This window comes from Pelophylax lessonae (assembly GCF_965119305.1).
Source record: "Pelophylax lessonae genome assembly, chromosome: 3".
Classification (NCBI taxonomy): domain Eukaryota; kingdom Metazoa; phylum Chordata; class Amphibia; order Anura; family Ranidae; genus Pelophylax; species Pelophylax lessonae.
In genome coordinates this window covers 24,976,227-25,002,774 of record NC_138770.1, presented here as the reverse complement: position 1 = coordinate 25,002,774, position 26,548 = coordinate 24,976,227, and the positions used below count along the sequence as shown (strand labels likewise).

The 26,548-nt window shown below is 50.3% G+C and overlaps 3 protein-coding genes across 3 annotated transcripts in view; 1 reads left to right on the top strand and 2 right to left on the bottom strand.

Annotated features, from left to right (window-relative positions):
* Positions 1–26,548, bottom strand: part of LOC309550250 (uncharacterized protein) — a gene marked incomplete at both ends in the record, with an annotated part of 974,848 nt that overhangs the window by 523,029 nt on the left and 425,271 nt on the right. The window lies entirely within an intron of this gene.
* LOC309550781 (gastrula zinc finger protein XlCGF66.1-like) overlaps positions 1–26,548 on the bottom strand; it is a 353,589-nt gene that overhangs the window by 1,754 nt on the left and 325,287 nt on the right. The window lies entirely within an intron of this gene.
* On the top strand, positions 5,023–6,335 carry LOC309550767 (uncharacterized protein). Its single transcript, XM_082251102.1, has 5 exons — positions 5,023–5,194; positions 5,281–5,404; positions 5,521–5,618; positions 5,698–5,904; positions 6,027–6,335. The coding sequence occupies exons 2-5, from the start codon at positions 5,320–5,322 to the stop codon at positions 6,228–6,230; spliced, it is 594 nt and encodes a 197-aa protein (XP_082107228.1). The 5' UTR covers positions 5,023–5,194; positions 5,281–5,319; the 3' UTR covers positions 6,231–6,335.

The window sequence follows — 26,548 nt, the reverse complement described above, 5'->3', positions numbered from 1 at the left end:
TGCTGGAGATAAAAGAGGTCACAGTGACTATGGAGGAAGAGGACGGACATGACGGGAGGTTACTGGGTGTAAATAGAAAATAAGATCTTATTACCTCCTCTACTGCCACTTCCACCAATGTCTTCTCTCTACTTCCTCCCAACTCACCTCTCACCCGGAACTTCCTGTCTGTACCTGACATCACTTCCTGTCTGTATTCCATAGAGACTTCCTGTCTGTACCTGACATCACTTCCTGTCTGTTCCGATGTACTGCCAAATTTTCCAACCTGCCGAGATCTCCAACTGGCGTCACTTCCGGTCCCAGCTTTTGGCAAGTTGCCGCTACTGGGCATGCGCCACCTTCAAAGCACGTTCACGGAGAACTCCAACTCCGTGCATGAGAGTTGAAGTTGTGGGCAGCGGAGTACAACTACCTACTGCGCATGCACGAATGGCAATGCCCATTCACGGAGAACTCCAACTCTGTGCATGAAGAGTTGGACTTCTCGGCAGCCTGTACAATTCTACTGCGCATGCGCACCCGGACAGTTGGCAATTTTGGCAAATAGTAACCGCTGCACAGTGCTATCCCCCACAGTAACTTGTACAATTAAGCCTGAAAGGGAAAGCTGGGATTTATAGTTCCTCAAAAAAAATTGATTAAGCCAGAAAGGGAATGCTGGGATTTATAGTTCCTCTCAAAAAAGAAACAAAACACTTTTGTGAACAGCGCAGAGACACAGGCTGCGTAATAGGGGGCGCAGGCTGGAAGACGGCGGGGACCACAGGCTGCTTGATGGGGGACACAGGCTGGATGACAGCCGGGGTCACAGGCTGCATGATGGGGGACACAGGCTGGATGACGGCCGGGTGTACCATAGGTGCAGTCACGGTAGACGAACTTTGAGGGGCCACAGCTCGGGCCCTGAATGAGTCCAGAGTCCCAAATTTTGCTCAGAGATATGAGAGGTCTACCTGTGGGGGCCTCTAGTATCCCTCTGCTAAATTTGGTGCCCCTAGCCCCCATGGTAAGGTCAGCTTGGTGCAATATGGCAAGCTTGGAGTATCCCTGTGCCAAATTTGGTGCCCCTAGCCCCAGCGGTTAGGTCAGCTTGGTGCAGTATGGTAAGCTTGGAGTGGGCACAGTTGCAGGGCCACAGCTTGTGCCCCAAATATGTCCAATTTGGAAACCCTGGACATGTTTGGGGCACAAGCTGTGGCACTGCAACTGTGCCCACCCCAAGCTTGCCATACTGCACCAAGCTGACCTAACTGCAGGGGCTAGGGGCACCAAATTTGGCACAGGGATACTAGAGGCCCCCAGAGGTAGACCTCCCATATCTCTGTGCCAAATTTGGGACTCTAGACTCATTCAGGGCCCTAGCTGTGGCCCCTCAAATTTCGTCTACCGTGACTGCACCTATAGTACACCCCGCCGTCATCCAGCCTGTGTCCCCCATCACGCAGCCTGTGTCCCCCATCACGCAGCCTGTGTCCCCCATCACGCAACCTGTGTCCCCCTTAAGCGCAGCCTGTTACCCGCTGTCATCCAGCCTGTGTCCCCTATCACGCAGCCTGTGTCCCCCATAAGGCAGCCTGTATCCCCCATAAGGCAATCTGTGTTCCCCGCCTTCATCCAGCCTGTGTCCCCCATAAACGCAGCCTGTGTTACCCACCGTCATCAAGCCTCTGTCCCCCATAAACGCAGCCTGTGTTACCTGCCATCATCCAAACTGTGTCCCCCATCACGCAGCCTGTGTCCCCACTGTCATCCAGCCTGTCCCCCATTAACGCAGCCTGTGTTACCTGCCATCATCCAACCTTTGTCCCCCATCACGCAGCCTGTGTCCTATATCATGCAGCCTGTGTCCCCATCATGCAGCCAGTGTCCCCGCCGTCATGCAGCCTGCCCCCCCATCATGCAGCCTGTGTTCCCCCACTGTCATCCAGCCTGTGTCCCCCATTACTCAGCCTGTGTCTCTGCGCTGTTCACAAAAGTGTTTTGGTGTTTTTTTGGAGAGGAACTATAAATCCCAGCATGTACTTTCAAGCTCAGATTCACATTTTTTTTGAGGGACTATAAATCCCAGCATTCCCTTTCAGGCTTAATCATTTTTTTTTAGGAACTATAAATCCCAGCATTCCCTTTCAGGCTTAATTGTACAAGTTACTGTGGGGGATAGCACTGTGCAGGGGTTACTATTTGCCAAAAGCTCCAACTGTCCGCGGGCACATGCGCAGTAGTATTGTACATGGCTGCCGAGAAGTCCATCTCTTCATGCACGGAGTTGGAGTTCTTTGTGAATGGGCATTGCCGTTCGCGCATGCGCAGTAGGTAGTTTTACTCCGCTGCCGAGAACTTCAACTCTCATGCACGGAGTTGGAGTTCTCCGTGAACGTGCTTTGAAGGCAGCGCATGCGCGGTAGAGGCAAATTGCTGAGATCTGCGACCGGAAGTGACTCCGGTTGGAGATCTCGGCAGGTTGGAAAATTCGGCAGGACACCGGACATCACATCCTGTCTTCCATAGAGACTTCCTGTCTGAGTAGAAGTGAGATCACCACCTTGTGGATCTCAGAGGAATTGCAGCCCTGAGAAACGTCTGGTAGTGTGAACACGGCCTTGTGCTGTGTGTGTATGTACTGTATATCCTTATAGATGGGTCATCTCCACTCCCACCAAGGGGATAGAAATATATTACTGCTCGTGGGGAGACATTTTGGCACCTTTGATTTTGCAGTAAAATTGATTGCAGATTTAGTCATGTAGAACATCTGTTATATGGATACAAAGAACCCCAGCCGAGAGTAAAGGGTGGAAATGGCTCCTGATCCCCAGATTTGGGCAATTATGTCACCAATATAAATGGAAAAATCCCACGCTATGTGTAACAACTCAAATACCTACAAAAATAACTTCTACCGGACTGCTGCTGTAACAAAGGTAAGTATTCTCTTTATCAACTAGAAGCGCATTATGTGTCACAACGCTGTCCTATTGTGTGTGCACATAAATTATCACAAATACACTAAAATATGTGGATATATTCATATATAAAGTCCTAGGGGCTCAAAATAATCTTCTCTGCAGATCTACTGCTTCCGCTTTACACCTACTTCATTATTCTTATAATCTTTGCTGCTATATTAAATAAACTAAAAATCTGTGCAAATTCATGTAATCATACACTATTCTGTGCTCAATATAGTGTTCTCTGCAAGTCCACTGCTTCCACTTTACATCTACCTTAATAAACTTATTTTGTTTTAAAAAAAAGTCCACAAATGAATGAAAAGTTGATAAGGTGTGAAAGTTCTCCGTGCTCCAAATTGTGCCAGCTGTAGTGTAGCCACGCCTTCTTCCACCTCTTACACACGTGATGGTGAGGGCGCCCCCTTAGTAGTGCTTCCCCACTCACCAGAGCAATATGACTCCCAGCTTTTCAGCTACCAGAGTCACAAACATCCTTCACACTCTCCTCACCTCCGATGGCAAAGGAACTGGATCCTCCTCGCTCACTCCTGCAAGTCTGCTGCGCTTTCTGTCAGTCTCCCTCCTAGACTCGGCTTCCTCCTCGGACCGCTGTTCCAGCAGGAGCTCCGCCTCTTCATACACACTCAGGGAGGAGAGAAAGGGGAAGGATATACAGTACATACACACACAGCACAAGGCCGTGTTCACACTACCAGACGTTTCCCAGGGCTGCAGTTCCTCTGAGCTCCACAAGGTGGTGATCTCACTTCTACCCAGACAGGAAGTCTCTATGGAATACAGACAGGAAGTGATGTCAGATTCTAACAGGACATTCCATTTGGTATGACGGAAAGAGAAGACAATGCAGGAATTGGCGGCAGAGAAGGTAATACATAGATTAACCCCTTCAGGGGGGATCAGTTGATGAATAATATATCTTGCTATATAAAGCTGGCCATACATGGTTCAGTTTTATCGTTCAGCCAGCGGGATGAGTGAAAAAAAACTGAAGCGATTTCCCCATCCATACATTGGAGGGGGATGGGGGAATCCCCCTGCTGCACTATTGTATTCTGACAATGGGGGGCGCTCCTCCGCTCTCAGAATACACAGATCAGTGATGAAGCTATTGGCTGCAGCTGCTGATGGAGTGACTTTTATCTGGCAGTGACCACACATGGATGGAAATGTGACCGATCCCTGCTGAACCAGCTGAATTTCCATGTATCTATGGTCACCTCCCCTCCCCCTCATCTCCTTCATTATGTAAGTCATGCTGAGATAATCTCCCATTGGCTGAGCAATATTCTCATTTGTCTCTGAGCTCCTTCTTGCTATTCCTCATCCTGCCTGTTGTTTCCTTGGATTGATTTTCTGTGTAGTGACCCCGGCTTCATCTCTTGGATGCGCTCGTCTGTTGCTTGTCCTGACCTTTATCCTGATTCCTGGATCTCCTCCTCATCTCTCCTCCATATCCTCTTACACAGCTTTTCTCCACACCTGCAGTGACCCTGTAGGGTGGATACTTGGCACCAGCATGCAGCAAAATCCATCCCCACCATTAGGAGCTCTGGAGAAGATTGCCTGTTATTTACACTCCATTCCTCCGCACGTCACCTGCTCACATGAGAGATTACTTTCACACTTTCCTGACAGATTTCTGTGTGATAAAGGTCAAAGTTCACTCTTCAGTTTAGGAGAAGTGGGAGGCACCCAGGAACAATGATTTGGTTAGCACCGGATCCTCATATAGAGGACCCCTCAAATCTCCCCATCTAAATGTCCCTCTATCCAGACTCTATATGTCCTATGACATCACACTGACCTCACAGCTCCTCCCCCCCAATGTCCATCCATCTGGCTTTTTTTTCTCATGCTCTTAGGATGTGGGCGGACCCTTGGCATCCTCACTAGCAAAGTGGATCTGTTGGTCCTGCATTGTATGTAATGATGTCAGAATGCCTGCAACAAGCTTTTACCCTGCGTAGTGTGGGGGTCCTGTGTGGGTAAATTATACCTCAGTCTGAGGTGGGGCTTTAATCAAATGGAAACCTGAATGGAGAGGTGAGGAGGATTCTGGGAATTTAATTTGATTTTACTATTTGTGTTCAGACTTAGAGTTTTCCTCCTGTGAAGTCTGGAGATCATATGACCATCACATTGCCTCCACCTCCCTCCCTGATAGAATAGAGAAATACAAAGAAGATTCTAGAAGTCACCAGAGAGATCATGGAGGAGAGGTGAGCGGTGCTGGGAATTCTGGGACATTATCCAGTAACAGACAAGGGATGTGTCTGGATGGTGACTGTATCATTGTGTGTGTCAGGTTCCTATAAGGTGTCAGGATGTCACTGTCTATTTCTCCATGGAGGAGTGGGAGTATTTAGAAGGACACAAGGATCTCTACAAGGACGTCATGATGGAGAATCAGCCGCCCCTCACATCACCGGGTAAGAGGAGACTTTATTGTAAAGGAGAGAGCAGTACGGAGGATCCACCTAGATCCCCCATCATCTGATAAACACATAGAAACAATGTATTCAGTCAGTGTGTGTGTTTCCTACAGATGGATCCAGTAATGGGAACCAAACAGAGAGATGTCCCCGTCCTCTGTATTCCCGGGATTCCACACAGGAAGGTCACACCATCCCTCACCATCATCAGGTAGATGAGTGACAATGATTGGTAGTTATAATTTATACATAGCATGTTTGTTACAATGAATGTTTTATTATATATTCAGAGTGGAAACCTCGGGGATGATAATATTTATGTTAAAGAAGAATATAAAGAGGAGGATGAGGAGTATGGAGTGATGGAGGAGTTTTCAGAAGGCATCAAGGATATGATGGAGCCACCTAATACCAGGAACCCACCAGAGAGATGTCCTCGTCCTCTGTATTCCCGGGATTCCACACAGGAAGGTCACACCATCCCTCACTGTTACAAGGTCGGTGAGACAGAGATTATAAAACACAGACTCATGGAGACAATGTGTGGATTTTTATGTGATGTCACAATAATAAAGCTTATATTTTACAGATGATATTCTCTTTCATTTTCTTGATTTAGAGTGGAGATCCAATCGATATAGAATTTGAGGTTAAAGCAGAAGAAGAAGAGACGTATGTGAGGGATGATCAGCAGTCTATGGAGCAGGATGGAATAACGGGGACATTTATAGAGGAGGACACTCCTACAGAGATCAGCACAGGTGGGTCATTAACACTAAATACATTCCTCCACCCATACTGCTCACTGATTGGTCCAGAGTAGGGCGGGGACTGGGTGATATAAGCCTGTAATCCCCTGGTCACTTTCCTGAGCTGTGTTCCCCGTCCTGTATTCCTGTATTTCTCTCGGATAATCTTCCTTCTCTGTGCTGCAGACACAATTTTTGTATCTAGACTGGATTTATCGAGATTCTGGGGTTCAGCTGGCAGCAAAATGTTGACTTTCACCATAGGTGTTAGTAGAAAGAAAGGAAAAGGAGGCGCAAACACCTAGTGCATTACCTGTGGTACTGTTTAAAATGATTTAATAAAATGCTGAATGCATACTCACAAACATGAAGATTAGAAATCGTGTTACAAATTCCCGTCACACGTGTGTTGGAATATGTCCTGGAAAATGCGACCACTAACGCGTTTCGGGAGTCAAGCTCCCTTCCCTTCCTCGGAGCTCTGAGGAAGGGAGCTTGACTCCCGAAACGCATTAGCGGTCGCATTTTCCAGGACATATTCCAACACACGTGTGACGGGAATTTGTAACACGATTTCTAATCTTCATGTTTGTGAGTATGCATTCAGCATTTTATTAAATCATTTTAAACAGTACCACAGGTAATGCACTAGGTGTTTGCGCCTCCTTTTCCTTTCTTTCATGCCCCCGTTTTGGAGTCCCCTGCCTGAGGAGAGCAGCACACCAGTCTTTCCCTGTCGAGTGAGCGCCTGGCTGAAATATTTGATAGGTGTTAGTAGACCTAGGCACCTGGAGTATGAGTCTTGGATCTTCTTCCACATGCCTGAGTCTAGTGAGATCTGTTCTTGAACAATTCTCCCGGGGTTACTTGCTCTGTTATTTGCTGGCTGTGTCGGGTGGAGGGATATGTCTGTATAGTCTCACACCCAAGTCACTGAGTGCAGTCTCAGGAGATGGGAGGCAGCGGTGTGGGACCTCTGCAGCTTGTCTCATGTAAACCTTTAGAGTGGGTGTAAACCCTCCATATACCCAGTGAAGTGATTGGCCTCAGGGGATACACAGAGATGAAACAAATCCTCCTACATAAGTTCAAACTTTATAATCAGTTACAGCAAACAGTTTTTTCCTTTTGGATAAAGGTTTTACAAGAATAAATAAAAGCTGATCATTGTAAGCACCCCTGTCAGTGGTAAATGGTCTGCCCATCCCAGTAACTGATTCATTCTGCTTTAGAGTTGGAGCTTTTATAGAACAGATTTACTGGCCAGATCACCAGATGAAAATATAAGAAATCCTAAAAAGGAAAACTAACATCACATCTAAGAATCGATAAGCTGCAATATAATAAATATTTTCTTTGGGTTTAATGTCTTACATTAAGAATATTTATATTTTCTGTCAGCCAATCCAGTAGAAGGTTTATGTCACTGGTGCATGCTGGGGGAGGAAATAAATATTTGGGACAGGCCATGTGCTCGCTCTCTTCCCCTGGGATGAGGTGTAGGGAGGGGCTGCTGGATGGAGCTCTGCTGTTTGGTCCATTAGCCTGTTCTGGGGCCTAAAATGTGCTGAAGTGGTTGTGAAGCTGTCCTGCCTGGTCTGGAGGAAGCTGTGCCAAGGAGGAGACCCAGGGGAGGCCCCATGCTGGAAGGAGTCATGAAGAAGGCCGGTCTCTAAGGAGGGCCTGGGGACTCACTTGGAGGACGCACTGAAATTTGGGAATGTGCTTACAGTGTTGCTCAGTCGGCTTATAGGTTCTGACACTGTGAGAGTAGACATTGATCAGCAGAGTCTGTAAGTGATCTGCCATGGTTTCTGAGACCCCCAACCCCCCAACCCTCACCTCCTGAATCATTCTGCATTAACACTTTAAACACTTAACCACCAGGCCTATTTTATACACTTGGTGTTTACAAGCTAAAATCTGTTTTGTTTTTTTGTTTTTTTTCTAGAAAACTACTTAGAACCCCCAAACAAAATATATATATTTTTAACAGAGACCCTAGAGAATAAAATGAAGATCATTGCAATATTTTTTATCACACCGTAATTGCGCAGCGGTCTTCCAAACCCCATTTTTTGGGGAAAATTCACTTTTTTAAATTAAAAAATAAGAAAACAGTAAAGTTAGCCTGATTTTTTTTCCATAATATTAAAGATAATGTTATGCTGAATAAATAGATACACAACATGTCATGCTTCAAAATTGCGCACGCTCGTGGAATGGCGACAAACTTTGGTACTTAAAAATCCCCATAGGCGATGCTTTAAAAATTTCTACAGGTTACCAATTTAGAGTTACAGAGGAGGTCTAGGGCTCAAATTATTGGTCTCGCTCTAACGCTCGGGGCGATACCTCACATCTGTGGTTTGAACACCGTTTACATATGTGGGCGGGACTTGTGTATGCATTCGCTTCTGCTCGCGAGCTAACGGGGACAGGGCGCTTTCATTTTTTTTTTTGTTCCTATTTATTTTGTTTATTATTTTTTATTTTTACACAGTTTTTTAAAAAAAAATATTGATCATTTTTATTCCTATTACAAGGAATGTAAACATCCCTTGTAATAGAAATAGGCATGACAGGTCCTCTTTATTGTGAGATCTGGGGTCAAAAAGACCTCACACCTCACATCTACACTAAAATAGGAAAAGAAACATTGTTGAAAATAAATTGGCCCTTTAAACCAGTTGCGAGGCAACGACCATAGAATCGAGAGGGGGCCATCTTGCCCTCACTCGACTTCCTGTCTCTGAGGATCTGGGACCGGATCGTTTTCCCTGCTGCCGGTGGGTGCGGTAAGCAGGGAAAACGGCCGGGACGTGGCGGGAGGAAGAGGGGGCACCTCTTCTGCCGCACTATAAGGGTGATCCCACAGCGAATATGCCGCTGGGACCACCCTTATCTGAACACCGGCCGCCCGCTGTTTAAAAAGATACCGGGGTTATGGCAGCTATCTGCTATCTGCAGCCATAACCCCGGTATTTAGCTTTAAATGACCGACGTATAATGACGGCGGTCGGTCGGTAAATGGTTAAAAAGACAAAAGTGACTGGCACCCAATATCCTTTCTTGGTCCCGGTATTTATGCCATGGATTCAGCCGTGGGGTGAAATGCTAGCCCTTGGGAGGGTGTATCCTGAACATGGCGGCGTGAAGACGCTTCTTGTGAGAGCTCCGGACATCTCACCCCGTCCATAGCTGTTTTACCGCCAATACTTACCTCCGCATGAGCACCGGGCGCAGGCGAGGACCCAGGAAACCACTCCGTACTTCTCTGGGTGCCGAACTGCACCGATACTTCCCCGGGACCCGCTCCTCGTCGGTCCGCATCAGCCGCTCGCAGCCACGTGGGGCCCCCTCTGCACCGATGGCAGCGGCAACTGCTCCGGTCTCCCCGACGGCCCCGCTCCTCTTTGATATGGGCTCGCAGTCTCCGTCCTCCTCGATCTCCTCAGCTCCTTCTGCCTCCGCTGCTGGTATGTCCGGGGACGCGGGAGAACTACGGGCATTGATCCAGGCCCGAGGGACTTTGAGGCGCTGGCCTTACGTTTGGAGGAGGCCCATGCCAGGGACTTCCAAGCTGTTCGCACCGAGGTACATGGATTGCAGGATTGGGTGTCTGCGGGCGAACAATCTGTCACCTCACTTGAGGCGCGGGCTTCTCGGCTGGAGGCTGCCCACGCTGCGCAGTCAGTGCATGTGGGGGAGATACAACTCTGCCTGGAGGAGATGGAAGATCGCAGCCGCTGGAACAACTTGCGGCTTCGGGGGTTGCCAGAGTCCCTTCCTTCCACTGTCCAGGCGATCTGCCAGCAGCTGGCTCCGAACGTCCCGCCTGCCTCGCTGGAATTCGACCGGGTGCATAGAGCCCTGGGCCCCCGCTCCTCTGATGCTGCACGGCCGCGCAATGTCATTTGCCGGCTGCACCGTTATTTACACAAAGAACTTATCCTCAGGCAAGCCTGGGAGGCCGGAGAAGTAGACTTTGACGGTGCCACAGTGAAGATCCTTCCGGACCTGTCGCGGGCTACACTCCAGAGAAGAACCCTGATGCGGCCCCTTCTAGAACGCATCCGCCAGCTGGGGTGCACGTATCGGTGGGGATTCCCCATCTCCCTCACGGTCCGCAAGGGCCCCACCTCTTTCACGGTTCACCACCCGGGTGACCTACCGGATCTCTTCGTTTTCCTGGGGATGGAGCCGATGGAGGTCCCCAACTGGTTGCGGCACCTTCCGGCCCCGAGCCGTCGCTCTGCATCTCACTCCGGTGATGGTGGGGGCCTTCCTCCCCGCACGCCGAGACGAGGCCGGCGCACGCAGCCTGCTCCGGCTCCATCAGCACGAGAAGATTGATGATCCCGTACACCGCCTTCTGAGCCTGACCTGCAGATGAGTACTGTTTCTTCTTCCCTTTACAAGTTAATGCCAGTGCCCCTGCCCTTTGATGGTCCGATGGAGCCTTTGGTCTATTATGCTGCCACCCCCTCCCCCCCTTTTGTTCCAGGGACTCCCAGGCCTGTTCGTTTGAAGGACTGGCCGGTAGTGGACTGGGAGCCGGGCCTCCGGGGATGATCCCCCCCCCCCCCCGTTTGCCTTTTGGAAATGGACTATACCTGCTGCATTGCTCTGGACCCCTGAAATGTCCTGTTGGCCTGCGGTTGAGCTCCTCTCTCCACGGGCATCCTGGGCCCTGGCCCCCCCCCCCCAGCGGGTGTCCGGAGTTTCCGATCCTCTGGCTAGAGATGACGCTTAGGCCCGCTGCTTGGAGGCCTTACTGTCCGCCCTCCCATCTCCCCCCACGGACTGGACCCCTGGTTCCATGGTCCCGTTCTCTTCTGTTTGACTTTTTATGTTGTGTTTATTTTCTCCAATGGGGCTTCCCCGGCCTCCGGGAGTGCTCTGGCCACTACATGCATTTACTAGTTGATGGTATACTTGCCCTGTTGGGGCAGGGGTGGGGGGGAAGAGGGGGGTTCTACTGATCCTTTTCTACTGCTGGTGGGATGGGTTCCCTGGGGGGAAGTCATGGGGCAAGTGAGGGGTTCGCTCTGTTAGATGTACGTGATGACTGGGGGCCCGGTAGAGTGTCTGCGCCCCGTGTGGGCGAGGGGGACGGGGGGGCATACCTCCACTATGGAGACCGAGGTGGGTACTGCTTGTGTACATGTTTACTCATCTGGTGGTGCTCGGGGGGCGGGGGCGTTGGGATGTACGGGATGGGGTTCCTGGTGCTACCGTGGGCGCCCTCCTCTGCTCATCCGTCCTCGCGCGGTGGGTGAATGGGGGCGCCTGGGTTCTTGGTGCTCATAATGTTTATTAATTCTCATGTTGATTTGATTCATTTATGGCTGTTTATTGTTTCTCCTATTTTTGCTGTGATGGACGGGGTGGGCTCTGACCGTGGAGCTTTCGTATTTTGAGTCGAACTCCACCTTCAGACTCTTGTCCCCCACTAGGCCTACGCCCCATCCATTGGTCCTTCCACCCTTGTGGTAGGGACCTTGGGGTGTCTTTTTTCCTGTTTTACTAGAGTTCTCCCCCTTTACCCCTTTTTTCCCCTACTGTTTTATTTTCCTGACCCCGGACAGGCTTGGGTCTTTTACAGCCTTCCCCCTCCCATCCCTGCATCTTCCTTTTTCCTCTTGTTTCTTGTACCCTACCCCCTCCTCTTCCACCCTACTCCCATCTCTCTGTCACATCCCCCCTGTCCTGTGTTGCTCTCCACCATCTGCCCCTAATGGATCCCGTACGGGTGACCTCCCTAAATGCCCGGGGGCTTAATGTGCCCAAGAAGAGGCGTGTTTTACTGGGGGAGTTGCGACGCCTCCATTCGGATGTCGCCTTCATCCAAGAGACCCACTTTAGGGATGGCAGTTTGCCCCTGCTCCAGAATAGGTTTTACCCGTGCGCGTACCACGCCGCCAACTCGGAATCCAAATCCAAGGGGGTGTCTATTCTGATCTCGAGCCGACTTCCGTGGACCCTCCTGGACCGTAGAACAGATCCGGGAGGCAGATTCCTATTTCTTAAGGGTCGCCTTGGGGAGGTTAAGGTCACGCTCGCTACTTTATATGCCCCCAATGTTGGACAGGAGACGTTCCTAACGAAGTCTCTGACGGCTCTGTTGGACTTTTCGGAGGGTAAACTTCTAATGGGCGGCGATTTTTATTTTACGCTCGAGCCCGAACTGGACACCTCCACGGGTAACTCGTCGGTGTCCCATGGTCGCCGTAGACAGGTCCATTCCCTGCTCCATGATCTTCAGCTCGTTGATGCGTGGCATCTCCTACACCTGGGAGAACGCGATTATACATACTTCTCGGTCCCCCATCAGGCTTACTCGCGTATTGATCTATTCTTGCTTCCTCACCGCCTCCTGCACAACGTGGTTGATGTGACGATAGGTACCATCACATGGTACCATCACATGGTCGGACATGCCCCAGCGGCACTTCTCGGGAGTCGGAATGGCACTGGAGGCTGAACGAGAGTCTTTTACAGGACCCAGAGGTTCTAGTCGATGTCACCCAACAGCTTCAGACCTTTTTCCATCTCAATACCGCCCAGGATAGTGATCCGGCTGTAATATGGGAAGAGCACAAAGCGGTGGTTAGGGGGGTCTTCATGAAACATGGAGCGAGACTGAAGAAAGCTCGGGAGGCCCAGCTGGAGAGCCTCCTGGCTGAGGTGCACTCCATTGAGAGCCACCACAAGCGGGACCCGGGACGGGGGGGGGGGCAGGAGCTGGCCCGACTCCGAGAGCGCTATAAGGCCAAGGCGGCCCTGCAGAAGTGCAAACAGTTCACGTACGAATCCGGGGACAAATGCGGGTGACTGTTAGCGCTTTCTCTCCGGGACCAACAGACGGCGTCCTACGTCCCCCTGGTTGCTGGATTCGGGCGGCTCTAAGGTTCATCTCCCAAAGGATATTTCTCGCAGCTTTTGTACTTTCTACTCCCGCCTGTATGGTCTACCCCAACGGCCCTCCCACTAGTCGGCGGTGTCTTCCTATTTGGACTTGGTCGATTTGCCACGCGTCGCCTCCCCGGACCGGGGGGAAATGGACTCCACCTTTACCTTGGAGGAGTTATCTAAGGTCATCGCCTCTGCTAAGAGAGGGAAGGCTCCCGGCCCAGATGGGTTCACGGTGGCCTACTACCAACAGTTGCGAGATATCCTGGCCCCCCTTTGCTGCTGCTTTTTAATGCGGTAGGTGATTCAGTTTCTTTTCGTGAGGAAGCCTTGAGTGCACATATCTCTCTGATACCCAAAGAGGGGAAGGACCCCTCGGCCTGCGGGAGTTACCGGCCGATTTCGCTGCTTAATGCGGACCTTAAGTTCTTTACTAAACTCTTGGCTCTTCGCTTACAATCCCACTTACCCGCCCTGGTTCACTTGGACCAAGTGGGGTTTGTCCCAACGCGTGAAGCTAGGGACAACACGATCAAGGCTGTAAACCTTGTTCACCAGGCCCGTCGTTCCCGTGTCCCCACTGTCTTTCTGAGTACGGATGCGGAAAAGGCGTTAGACCGGGTCAACTGGCCATATATGTTTGCGCCCCTCCGCCGCTTTGGCCTGGGCGACCGGATGCTAGCTTGGATCAAGGGGGTGTATACCAACCCCAGCGCTAAGGTGAATGGGGTTCTCTCGGAACCGATTCGCATCTACAATGGTACGCGCCAGGGATGTCCCCTGTCGCCGTTACTATTTGCACTCTCCCTGGAGCCCTTTTTGGCTAAAGTCCGGATGAATTCAGACGTGTCAGGCCTCTCGGTGGGGACGGCCATGCATAAGGTCTCCGCGTACGCGGATGACCCTCTTTTCTCCCTGACTCAACCCCTGATTTCACTACTGTGCCTCCTGAAGGAATTTGAGCTCTTTGGCGCTGTTTCCAACCTGAAAATAAATTTTCTCAAAATCTGAAGTCATGGGGGTTGCCTTAACGCAGACGATGCGGAATACCCTGTCCCGTGACTTCCCTTTTTGATGGGCAACGGGTGGACTCAGGTATTTGGGCACTTGGATCTCCCCTAACCCGGCGGATCTGTTCCGCCTGAACTTCCCCCCCACTCTTGGTGTCTATTCGCGCACTCCTCGAGAGGTGGGCCACCGGACTTCATTCATGGTTCGGGAGGTGCAACATCCTCAAAATGTCGATACTCCCCAAATTGTTATATTTGATGCAAGCACTCCCGATCTCCATTCCGGTGGACTTTTTTCGGAAGGTCGACTCCGTTTTCACTACCTTTGTGTGGGCTGGGCGGAGGCCACGCCTTGCTCGGCGCTTGCTCGTGCTGCCCAAGCGGCATGGTGGTGTTGCCCTGCCCGACGTCAAACGCTATTACCAGTCGGTTATGCTGACGAGATGGATCGACTGGGCCCGTCACGCCAACCTAAAGCAATGGGTTACTTTGGAGACCTCGTTATTTCCCGTCGTTTTGCCCAGAGCGCCTTTGCTGCCTCGAGATTTACCTGCGGGGGTCTGGCAACACCCCATGATCGGGCCAACGATTAGGGTATGCTCCTCGATCATGACAGAAAAGAGACTCGCAGACGCTCGGGGCCCACTTTTCCAGATTTTGGGGAATCCACGCTTCACTCCGGGTTGCGGGAGAGACAGGTTTAGTGAGCTGGCTCAGGATGGCATGGCCCTCACTATCCCTGCTCACTTCGCCGGACGATGTGTTTCGCCTGTCCAGGTGGCAGGCCCTGCAGTTACTTTATTTCTTTCAGGAATTGGGTCAAACGTCGTTCTTTACGAGAGACTTGTTACCTTTTGAGCATCTCTTGATGTCACAGGGACACATGACCCATGCAATTTCTCAATTGTATTCGCTTCTATCTCAACCTCCAGAGGACTTCGTCCTGCCGGGTGTCCTCAAGTGGGAGCGGGAACTCAATCGGAGTTTCACGGACCCCCAAAGTCCTGCTTGGCCTTGGGGTCACCCGTGCAGGAGAAACTCCCCTGTCCACCTTTCCGTCCTCTACACCCCCCCCCCCCCCCACTATTTCACTCCGTCTCTTCTCCCTTATTGGCTTCCTTACCACTCCCACACTTTGCGCTCCCTCTATGTCTACACTCCCTGTTTACTATGCCCCTTCCCTTCCCTCCTTTTCCCAGTCATGGATTCTTCGATCCCTCTCCCTGATATCTATGTTATGTTATTCCTCTGACCGACTGACCTTTGGTCATGTATGTGGTTCTAGCTTTGCTTTACATTCCTGTATACTGGGCCAACCTTACTTGTATTATACTTGGTTGCTTAGCGGACCACCCTGCTTTCGGTCGTACTTTTTTAGTTTCCAATATTTTTATTAAAGTTTTGCAAAAAGTAAACAAAGTGTACAACAGTGCAATGTATGCCTATAAGGCTTGGTCACATGTCACAAAGATAGCATTACATCCTCAAAATGTAAATCAAGGCACAACTGACACAGATATAGCCGGTGTAAGAAATGCAACAGAAACAGAATAAAACTAGGAATGGCAGCCCAAGTCAAGGGAACATGCTGCGCCTCAGGAGGGAGGTGGTCCCCGACCCCCGGCCTTGGCCCCCCTCCCCAAACTGAGGGGGGGCACTGGCTCTCCGGCTGTGCACTGTATTGAGTAAGAACGATAAAGCAGAGAGAAAAAAAAAGAACAAAACAAAAATAGAAAAGGGTAGGAGCGAGCAAAGAGAAGGGGAGCAAAAGATGAAAGAAGGGGAAGAGAGAAGGGAGTCAAGTGGTCCACGAGGGCCCATGCAATAGCAATGAAGAAGGTAGAAGGAGAAATTAGTAGCCGTGGGTAGAAAAGGAAGGGGGGGGTCTGCGCCCAGGTCCGTCCACCCTCATTAGGTTACCTCGCCTCCCCCAACTCCTGTGGGGGTCAACAGCACTCCTCCCTCAATGGGGGCCTGCCAAATATCTGAGCCAAGGGTCCCATGTCTTATCAAATTGGTGCATTTTATCGTTAAGTAGCGCCACCATCCGTTCATTTATCATGATCCATGTCAGTTTGGCTTTGAGCAGCTCTAGCGGTATAACAGGCGAGCGCCAGGAGCGGGCTATCGCAATTTTAGCCGCTGTAAATATAAAAGCTATAAGGCGCTTAGTGGGTTTAGACTCCCCCCTCGATCTGCCCTCCCAACAAGGCTTGTTGGGGGGATTTAACTAGATTGACCTGCGTCAATGAGTAAATTAAATTATACGTGCGGATCCAGAAACGTCTTACTTTCGGGCAAGTCCACCAAGTGTGGAATACAGTACCCGCCTGTCCGCATCCCCGGAAACAGTCGGGGGACGCAGTACGAACTGCCGCCGCCAACCTGACCGGGACCATGTACCAGCGGAGGAACACCTTATAGTTAGCCTCTATCAAAGAGGTGTTAAGGATGGATTTGGAGTTAGATTGTGCTAGGGTATTCCATTGAGCGCGGTCTAAATTATCATTCAGATCCTCCTCCCAGAGCAGCATGTACGGAAGTATAGTGTCATCATCGTGTAACATGTTATAGGTCGAGGATATGTAACTCTTTTGCTTGTCCACCATGCGACATAGAAACTCCATTTGCGTGGAGGTAGTGATGTCACTCTTGTTTTTTAGGGAGGCTACATAATGGGAAATTTGGGTATAGCGGTAACATTCACTGCCCGGGAGGGAATATATTTCCTGCAGCTGGTTCCTAGTAAGCAATCCACGGTGACCAGCCGAAGGAGGCCTTTGTTTGTCCACCACTCGAATGTCGTGGGACACAGGCCCGGGGGAAACAAGGGGTTGCCCAACAGAGGTGCCAGAGGCGCGTGGGGGGATTTAAAACTGTGTCTTTTCGAAAGTCTATCCCATATGCCTAGGGAGAAGGACAGAGTGGGGCAGAGCAACCCCGGTCTGTCCTTGGCCCTTAACCATAGTGCGTGATGTATTGGAAATGGTAAGTGGGCCGATTCCAGTCGCATCCAAATGGGGTGGGGATTTTGGGAGTGGAAGCGGATTAAATGAGCGAGTTGAGCCGCTTGATAGTATTTCACCAAATCAGGGACCCCCAGCCCACCTCTAAGCTTCGGGGTGAAGAGAGTACGTGTGTTTACTCTGGGCCTCTTGTCCCCCCACACAAAGCGGGTAAGTGTCCCCTGAAATTCCCTGAGGTCCGACATGTGCAGCATCACAGGTAAAGTGCGAAACAAATATAATAGTCTAGGCAAGATATTAATTTTGACTGAATTCAACCTACCGAACCACGATGGAGGGTTAACCGACCAGCGAGCGAGGTCTTCCCGAAGTTGTTTGTATATGGGTGGGTAATTGTGCGTGTATAAAGTGGCAATGGATGATGTGAGGTGTATCCCCAGATATGGTAGTGACCGTTCCTGCCATGTGAAGGTGAAATTAGCCTTGAGAGCCGACTGTGTTGTCGCCTCTAATGAAAAATTTAAAGCCTGGGACTTGGAGAGGTTGACCCGCAGGCCAGAGAGGGATGCAAACTCCGTCAGGACCTTGAGCAAATTAGGGAGAGATGTTAATGGATTCGAGATGAACATTAAGATATCATCCGCGAAGAGGGCAGATTTATGTTCCATGCCCCCGCACGGTATACCCTGAATATTCGGGTTAAGGCGAATCTTAGAGGCTAACGGTTCCAAGGCCAAAATAAAGAGGAGAGGTGACAAGGGTCATCCCTGACGCGTGCCCCTGCGTATCGTTAGGAAGTCAGAACCATAGCCCTTAATAGACAGCCTCGCTACAGGGTTGTCATACAGCGTTCAAATAAGGGTGAGAAAGTGGCGCCCAAAGCCAAAATGTTCCAGAGTCCGCATTAGGTATTCCCATGATAGGGAATCGAATGCCTTATGTAAATCTAGCGATAATAGCATGCCTTTCCTATCCCCCATACCATCCCAGTTAGATTGAAGGGCCGATATGATGTTGAGTGCGCGCCTAGTTTGGTCTGGGGCCTGCCTACCGGGAACAAAACCCGCTTGATCTGGGTGAATGTAGTCCGCCAAGATCTACATTAATGAATGATATCGGTCTATAGTTAAGGCAATCTCCATGATCTTTGCCCGGCTTAGGAATGACATGTATGAACACATTGTTTTCATACTTGGGGATAGCTTCGCCCTTCCTAATGGAATTGAAATAGGAACAAAGATGAGGGGCTAGGGTTTCACTAAATTTTCTGTAATAGTGTCCGGAGAACCCATCAGGGCCAGGTGCTTTGGCAGGGTTGATGGTTTTAATAGCGGCCAGTACCTCCAAGTCCGAAAATTCCCTGTCCATGAGGTCCGCATGGGGGGAGGATAGCCGAGGTAGAGGGGTATCCCGGAAAAAGTCGTCAAAAAGGGGTTGGCGGAGGGGTGGCGGCTGTGAATAGAGTTTGGAGTAAAAATGGTAAAATTAGTTTACCACTAATTGAGGGTTCTGTGTCCGAAGACCAGACCGAAGTCTCAGTTTAGGAAGTGCCGGGGGAAAAAGGCCTTGGAGCTAACTTACGGCCAGCAGCGTATGGGGTTTGTCTCCCAAAGTGTAGTAGCGGTTACCTGTCCAGCGGAGAGACTTCTCCTAGTGGTCAGGCTAAAATTGAGGGCTACTCGGGCCGCATCAATCCTATGTCTAATATCTATCTCTGGAGCCCTTTTCTGTTCTCTCAAGAGGTCACGTAAGACCCCTTCCTGTTGCGATATTTCCCCGTCTCGTTCTTGCTTTTTTCAAGCAGCTATTTGGATAAGTTTACCCCTGATCGTCGCTTTGTGCGCCGCCCAGACTATCGTGGGGGAGGTGTCCGTGACAGGGTTCTCCGCAAAAAATTGGCGCAAACAGTCCACTTCCTGGAAAACTGAAGGGTCGTTGAGCAGGGAGGCATTAAGCCTCCAGGAGGACGGTTTAGGTTTGGTCCACAGGTCAGAGACCGTTATCACCACTGGAGAGTGGTCCGACCATGGGGTAGGGATTATCTGGGCTTTTAGTACAAAAGGGAGGATAGCCGACATGGCGAAAAGGTGATCGATGCGGGCATAAGTTTTATGTGCGTGGGAGTAGTGTGTAAAGTCGTGCATCGTCGGGTGTTCGTTTCTCCACATATCCACCAGACCTGCAGAGTGCAGCAAATGGGCCAGCCGGACGCCCTGCCGTGGGGCATGTTTTAGGGACGTATGCAGAGAGTTAGATTTGTCCATGACTTGATCCAAGGGGACATTGCTGTCACCCCCGAACACCACATGGCCCGATGCGAGGGGCATAATAGGAGACAAAAGTCACTTCATGTTCATTGATTGTACCGTGGACCATAACGTAGGGCCCCTCCTTATCTCAAATTAACGTCTTAGGTGTAAATGGTACTTTCTTAGCTATGCAAATCGCCACCCCCCGTTTCTTGTCAGTGCTATTGGACATGTAACAGGTGGGATATTTGGCGCTAAGGTGTTTAGGTGCGGATGTGCGAGTGAAGTGGGTCTCTTGTAAGAGAACAACATCTATACCCTGCCTGTGGTAGTGACTAAAGGCTTTTGTCCGCTTAACAGGAGCGTTAAGGCCCTGAACATTGTGTGTGAGGATTTTGAAGTTACTCGTGGATGGACGTGTCATCGTGGCTCGGTAGGTCGTACTTGCCTGGTATTCAGATGAAGCGTTTCCCCGGGTATACTCGGCTCCAGAGACATACTGGTGACAAGGCAGGTGGGGACTGGACCAAGACGCAGACACACCGCTAGTAGAGAGGGGGAGAGAAGGGAAAGGTTAGGGAACAAGTAGAAAAGAAAAACATTAAAACAGAAAAAGAAACGATCCCCGGCCCTCCCCCCCACCACCCGCGGGGGGTGAGGGGAGGGGAAGGCAGCGGATCCGCTCTCAAAAAACTTGTAATACACAGTTTGTACTGGTTGTGGGGTCCAGCACCCCGTAGGATAGTGCGAGGATGCCCACCACCCGGAGACGGGGCAAGGACTCATTAAGTGGCATGCGGGACCAACCCACAAAAGGCTTCAATCCCAGGCTGAAAAAGGAAATAAGAATATAAAAAGTTTGTTGGCAGCAACAACAAAAAAAAAATAAGAAATTTCTGCCCAGTTATATTGATACACAAGACAATCTCAAAAACAATCTCAAAAACAATTTGGAACCTTCTCCCCAGGGCCCGAAACAGGCCCAACACAAAGCCCAGAGGACCCCAGATGGTCCTTCCCCTCCGGCCAGCCACTCAAGGAGGAAGAGAGGAGCAGGTGGAAGTCCGGCCACGGGGAGGCTACACACATGTATGAGGAAAAAAAAAAAATTCCCTTCTTTTTCTTTCAAAAAAGGCTAGTGCAATGAACGGGGGTAGACGGTATTCGTCCCCCCAAGACAAATAATCAAAATCAACCAACAATCGCTGAGTACTATCAGTAAGTGGATAAGAGCTGGAGCTCAAAGATGAGGTCAGTCGCCGGATACCACAACAGTGGTCAGGAGCGACCGAGCTTCCCCCCCCCCCCAATTACCATCCTGTTACCGTCCATGTCCGCTTGTATAGACAAAATCAACAGAGGTCGGGACCCAGAGGTCCACGGCAAAGAGCGGGCCACAGTCCATCAGGTCGGCCGACCAGTCTCAGATCACTGGGTGGGTTGGGTTAGGGGCTCTCCAAAAAAGAAAAAAGGCGTAGGGACAACGCCCATAGTGCAGACAAAGCGCAGTTCATGGCGGGGTGTGAGATTTGGTGGCACCCCTCCTGGAAGGCTGCGACCACAAGGGCGACAATGGTCTAGATGCCTCCCCCTGGGATCCCGGAGGGGACCTGGCTGGGGGGGCGTCTCTGGATATGATGCCCAGGCCCAGCAGAACATCTTCTCCTTCCTGGAACGTTGCAAAGGAGTAGGATTCGCCCTTAAAAGTAAAAGATAGCTTGAATGGGTAGGACCAACGATATTTGATCTGACGATTGATCAGGTGTGTCAGTAAGGGTTTGCGGTCGTACTTTTTTAAAATGTGATAAGCTTGCATTTACAATGTTTTCCTGGTTTAACTTGATATTGAAACTATGTCTCTTGCACTTGCTGGTAATCTTGTCGGTTACTTTGTCATATCCTTTTTGTTTACCAATGTTCTTATGCACTTTTCACATTGTTTATGTTTTATACGCAAAATTAAAATAAAGAATTTGAAAAAAAAGAAATGCTAGCCCTTCCCTGGCTTTTGGAGGAGTTATCCTGCCGTTTGGATGTCAGAGGGATTCTACATTCATATTACACATTACATACTCCTGACCCCTGCACTATATACTCTATGTTGTACATTATACACCTGATCCCTGCACTATATACTCTATGTTGTACATTACATACTCCTGACCCCATGCCCTATATGTGACGGTGGCGGGTATCAGACCCCTGGCCTTCTCATCCAACTCATGACCAAGAACCAGGCAATCTCACACCCTGCCATCACTTGTGTAACAATGCCACTTTCAGCTGCGCCCGGCACGAAGATTCTTCCAGCTTGCGGGACCAAAATCTAGGTGCCAGCAGACTGAGAGCGATTGTCACAGGGCTAATTAAACAATTAACCCTTTCTCTGCCACCACCTCTACGTTATGATGAGCCCAGAGAGCGCTCGTAATTTTAGAAATACCAATTATACCTTCCGGTTCCGGCGCCCATGTGAGCGGCTGTGCAAGACATCGGCTCCAGCTCTTATCTGCATAAAAGACCTTCTTCCACGGTCCGGGCATGCCATCCGACCTCTAGCCCTATTACTTACTACCTGGGGACACGGCAGGATGAAACGCTACCTTCGCCCGGGCGGCTCCTCCGCTCCGCCGCAAATCATGCCCGCGGCTTCAACTCTGGCCTCCACAGAAGCGGATATGGCGGATGCCGTCCCCCTCACTCCTGCGGCCCGGCAAGGTCAGTCCACATCACCTCTGCCAGACACCCAGATAGCCTCCCTGGCCCAAGCAGTGGCTAGCTTGCTGTCACCGACTCACCAACCATTACTGCCGCAGGCGACAAAGTGATAGCCCTGGGGATGGCCCAGCTGCAGAAGGAACTGGGAGATCACTCCCGCAGGCTGCAGGAACTGGAGCACAGGCTCTCGGATGTGGAGGATGAGCTTCAAGGCTCTTTCTTCATGGATCAACAGGCCAGACAGACCCAACATTACCTGCTGGATAAGCTGGACGATTTAGAGAATCGATCCAGGAGGAACAACCCCCCCGGATCATAGGCCTCCCTGAAACCTATGTGGCTGACACTCTAATGGATATAGTTACCACCCGCCTCCCTTTGGCCCTGGGGATTCATGCCACGTGCATTGCCGAAAGAGCCCATCGGCTGGGGGCCCCTTCAAATGACAGGAAAACACCTTGTCCTGTTATAGTACGATACTTGAATTACATGGATCGGCAAAATATCCTCAAGTCGTTTCGGAACTCTAAAACGTTCCAAGTTGATGGCCACAAGTTGTTGGTCTTTGCAGACTACTCGCAAGAGCTCAAGAAGCAGCGTAGAAAGGCTTTTCAACCGCTGTGCCAAGCTCTGTACCGCAAAGCCATTAAATTCACCCTGGCATATCCTGCTACTTTGCGCTTAACCGACTTAACAGGGGAACAAAAATCTTTCTCCTGAGGAAGCCACGCATTTTCTCGACCGCCACTTAACATCCAGGTGGACACGCCTGCGACACCTTCTCCCCAGCGCCCCCAGGGGGCGAGAAAGCAACAAAGCCAGAGGAGAGATCCGGTAAAGAAGCAACGCACCAATGGATCATCATCCCGCCACAGAAATCGCTGAACGTCCCTCATCTTCCTTCGGTGTGGGCCATTTCTTCTCTCCGTGAGGAGACCCTGCCACGGTGACGATTCTTTGTCGAATCATGCGTTCAGTTAACCTACTGATCGTTTGTCAGTTTACACAGTTATCTTGTTCAATCCGGATGCCACTCACCGTTTTCTGACGCACCCGGTTATGCGGACTTTGCCACCACGGATGATCCACCTGAGGTCGTATAACCACTCTGTAGCACACTTTTGTTGGTTTGCACTGCTAATGTGATGTATTATGTTATATCACTTTTGGGTCATTGCTGTTTTATTTTTGGTTCGCACAGCTTTACGGGTATCTGAGCCCTGGTCTTGCCCCAGGCTTCTGTGATCGGCGCATCCATCCGCCACATACTGTCGGCCATGATCTTGTATTTACCGTCTAGACTGGACGTCGATCGTAGAGATCCCGGTAACGCTGTCAGTCCGCATGTCTCTTTACTTGAGGAAAAAAGAGACGTCTCAGTACTGTTTTTTTACCCTTTCCCTCTCTCCCTTGACCCCTGTTGGGTGGTTTCTTTGCCCACTCCCACCTGACTGTAAGCTAGGTTCAGTACAATTATCATTATGCTCTGCAGGTTACTTGCTCTGTTTATCATGCCACTCATGGCACCGTCTCACTACCCTTGCTGCTCTGCACTACTTCACGGCTCAATCCTATCCATATGATCCCCCATGACTGTAATCTCATGGAAAAAGGGCCTTAGGTCTCCTCATAAACGAATGGCCGTCCTTCGACACCTATGGCGCCTGAGGGCGGACATCGCCATATTGCAGGAAACACATTTAGAAGAGAAGGATTTTCATAGGATGCAAAAATTTTGGGTGGGGCAGGTGTATGGATCACCGGCAGTCAAAGGCAAATCAGGGGTACTGATTCTCGTTCATAAAAACTACCCAGCCACGGTCCAATCCACCCATTTCGACAAGGAGGGCAGGATTGCCATCCTACATTACACAAACTCACAACAGGAGTGAGTTGTGGCTGGAGTGTACGCTCCTACCACTCCCTCTGCGACCTTCTTCCAATCGCTCTCGCATGATTTGGCACCCTTCCTACATCTGCAGTTGCTTGTAGCCTGCGATTTTAACCAACTGATGGCCCCCTCTGAAGACAGGTCGCAGGCTTCCAGCACTCCCTCCACTTCTCGCCACTACTACTCCCCCCCTACTACCCAACATGGCTGACAGCCTACACCTGACCGAAGTCTGGCGTCTGTCTAACCCGACTGGTAGGGAATTTAATTTTTATTCCCACCCCCACCATACACTCACACGGATAGATTATACATTGGCAAATGACAAGTTACTCCCATATACTAGTTCACCTAAAATACACGACATTGCCATTTCAGACCACGCCCACATCTCTATAGCTATTTCCATATACACACGTGCACCCTCCTTTAAACACTGGGGATTCCCCTCCTACCTAGCCAAGGACCCCGGGGTAGCCACACTCATACGAGACGTGTGGTCCAAATTCATTGCCAATAATGCCACCCCCTCCATCTCCCCTGTTCTCCTCTGGGAAACTGGCAAGGCAGTTCTCAGGGGACGCATTATATCGTATGCGTCTGCATACAAGAAGCGTATCGCCACAGCCTATCTGGCGGCTAGTACTTCCTTGAGGGACACCCAGGCCCCACTATATCGCACCAACTCGCCCGCTCTTAGGGATACCTGGCGTAAGGCGAAATAAAATTTTGACACATGGGCCAGGACCAGGGAGCGTTTATATAAATCTCACCAGGATTGGAAGTACCACTCTTTTGGAAATAAGCCCGGGAAATTGTTAGCCTTGTTGTGCCGTGGCCCTTTTGTGCCCACACATGTTACCTCCCTTAGGGCTACTGATGGCAGGTTTGTGGAGACGCCCTCAGGTATTAACGGAGTCTTCAGACTTTTATACCTCCTTATATGGCCACGAACCCTGCGACGATGCGGTGGCATCGTGCTGGTTGTCTTCGGTGGACCTTCCTTTAGTATCCGCTGACCAATTGGCTGTCCTTAATGCCCCCATCTCTTTGGCAGAGGTGCGGAAAACTATTCAGGGTCTAACACCCGGGAAATCTCCTGGGCCTGATGGCTACACCCCGGAGTTTTACAAATTGACGTTAGACCAGATCGCTCCCACGCTGCAGTCAGTCTTCCAACATATCATGTCAGGACATCAATATTTACCCACCGGCTATCAGGCACATATTAAGCTGATCTATAAAAAGGGTAAGGATCCCAAAGACCCCGGATCGTATAGACCCATCTCGTTGCTGAACATAGACTCAAAACTACGCTCTAAAATTATAGCAGATAGGTTGGCAGCCTTATTACCCACACTTATCCACCCGGCCCAATCAGGTTTCACTAAAGGTCGCTCGGCCACATCCAACATTAGAAAAGTGCTCACGGCACTTGAAATCACGAAAGGAAAATCTGATAACCAGGCAGCTATCATCACCCTCGACGCCGAAAAGGCCTTTGACAATGTCAACATACAATGGTTGGACAAGGTGTTGACCCACTTTGGTTTCTCTGGCCCCTTTCTCCACATGATTAGGACCATGTATGCCTCCCCCGAGGCTCAGGTGGTGGTGGCAGGACACATCTCACGGCCGTTCAAACTGTACAAGTGCACCAGACAGGGTTGCCCGCTATCGCCCCTGCTGTTCAACCTGGCCCTGGAACGTTTGTCGAGATACTTGCTGGGACACCCTGAGCTCCGGGGCATCGAGGTGGGTCAAGAGGAATTGCGCACAGCAATGTTCGCAGATGATGTACTGATATTTACGGCGGACCCCGAGCACGACCTGCCTATCATACAGCAAATTTTTGTGGAATACAGATTGTGTTCGGGCTTACGCATTAACTTCACCAAAAGCGAGGTTCTCCCGCTCAACACTACACACACTCCGCATTGGGCATCATCTTCCACCCTTCACGTCAATACCAGCCACATTACATACTTAGGCATTAAAATAGGGCGCTTCCCATCCTCTTTGTACAGACTAAATTTTACTGACAAGATGATTGCTGAACTAAAAACATGGGCGGATCTCTCTCTGTCATTCATGGGCAGATGTCACCTATATAAAATGGCCACTTTCCCCAAATTACTTTACTCCCTACAAACTCTACCGCTTCTCCTGAAACACGCTGATGTCACTCGGTTACATAAGGCTGTCTCCTCTTTCATTTGGAAGGGGAGGCGAGCTAGAATTTCATTGCTTAAGCTACACCTGTCTAAACGTGAAAAAAGGGGGGTGGATCTCCCGAATACGCCCATCTATAATGTGGTCTGTCTGGTCAGGATGTGTATGGACTGGTTGAGCCGTGAATCCAGATACACTAACTATTCCCTAGAGTCGCAGTTGGCTGCTCCTTATGATCTGACAGCACTGCTGCACTGTGGGTCTTCAGACTTTCCTCAATCCCTGAGACACAATCTCCTGCTCATGGACACTGTGATGGCATGGAGGGAGCTGCGGAAACGCTTAAAGTTGCCCCAGCATCTCTCCAGGCACTTGGCTATCCGTAAACATCCCATGTTCACTCAGGCCCAGCAGTGCTCCACTTATGAGGAATGGTCAAAGCAAGGGATCACTAAATTTGCACAATTATAT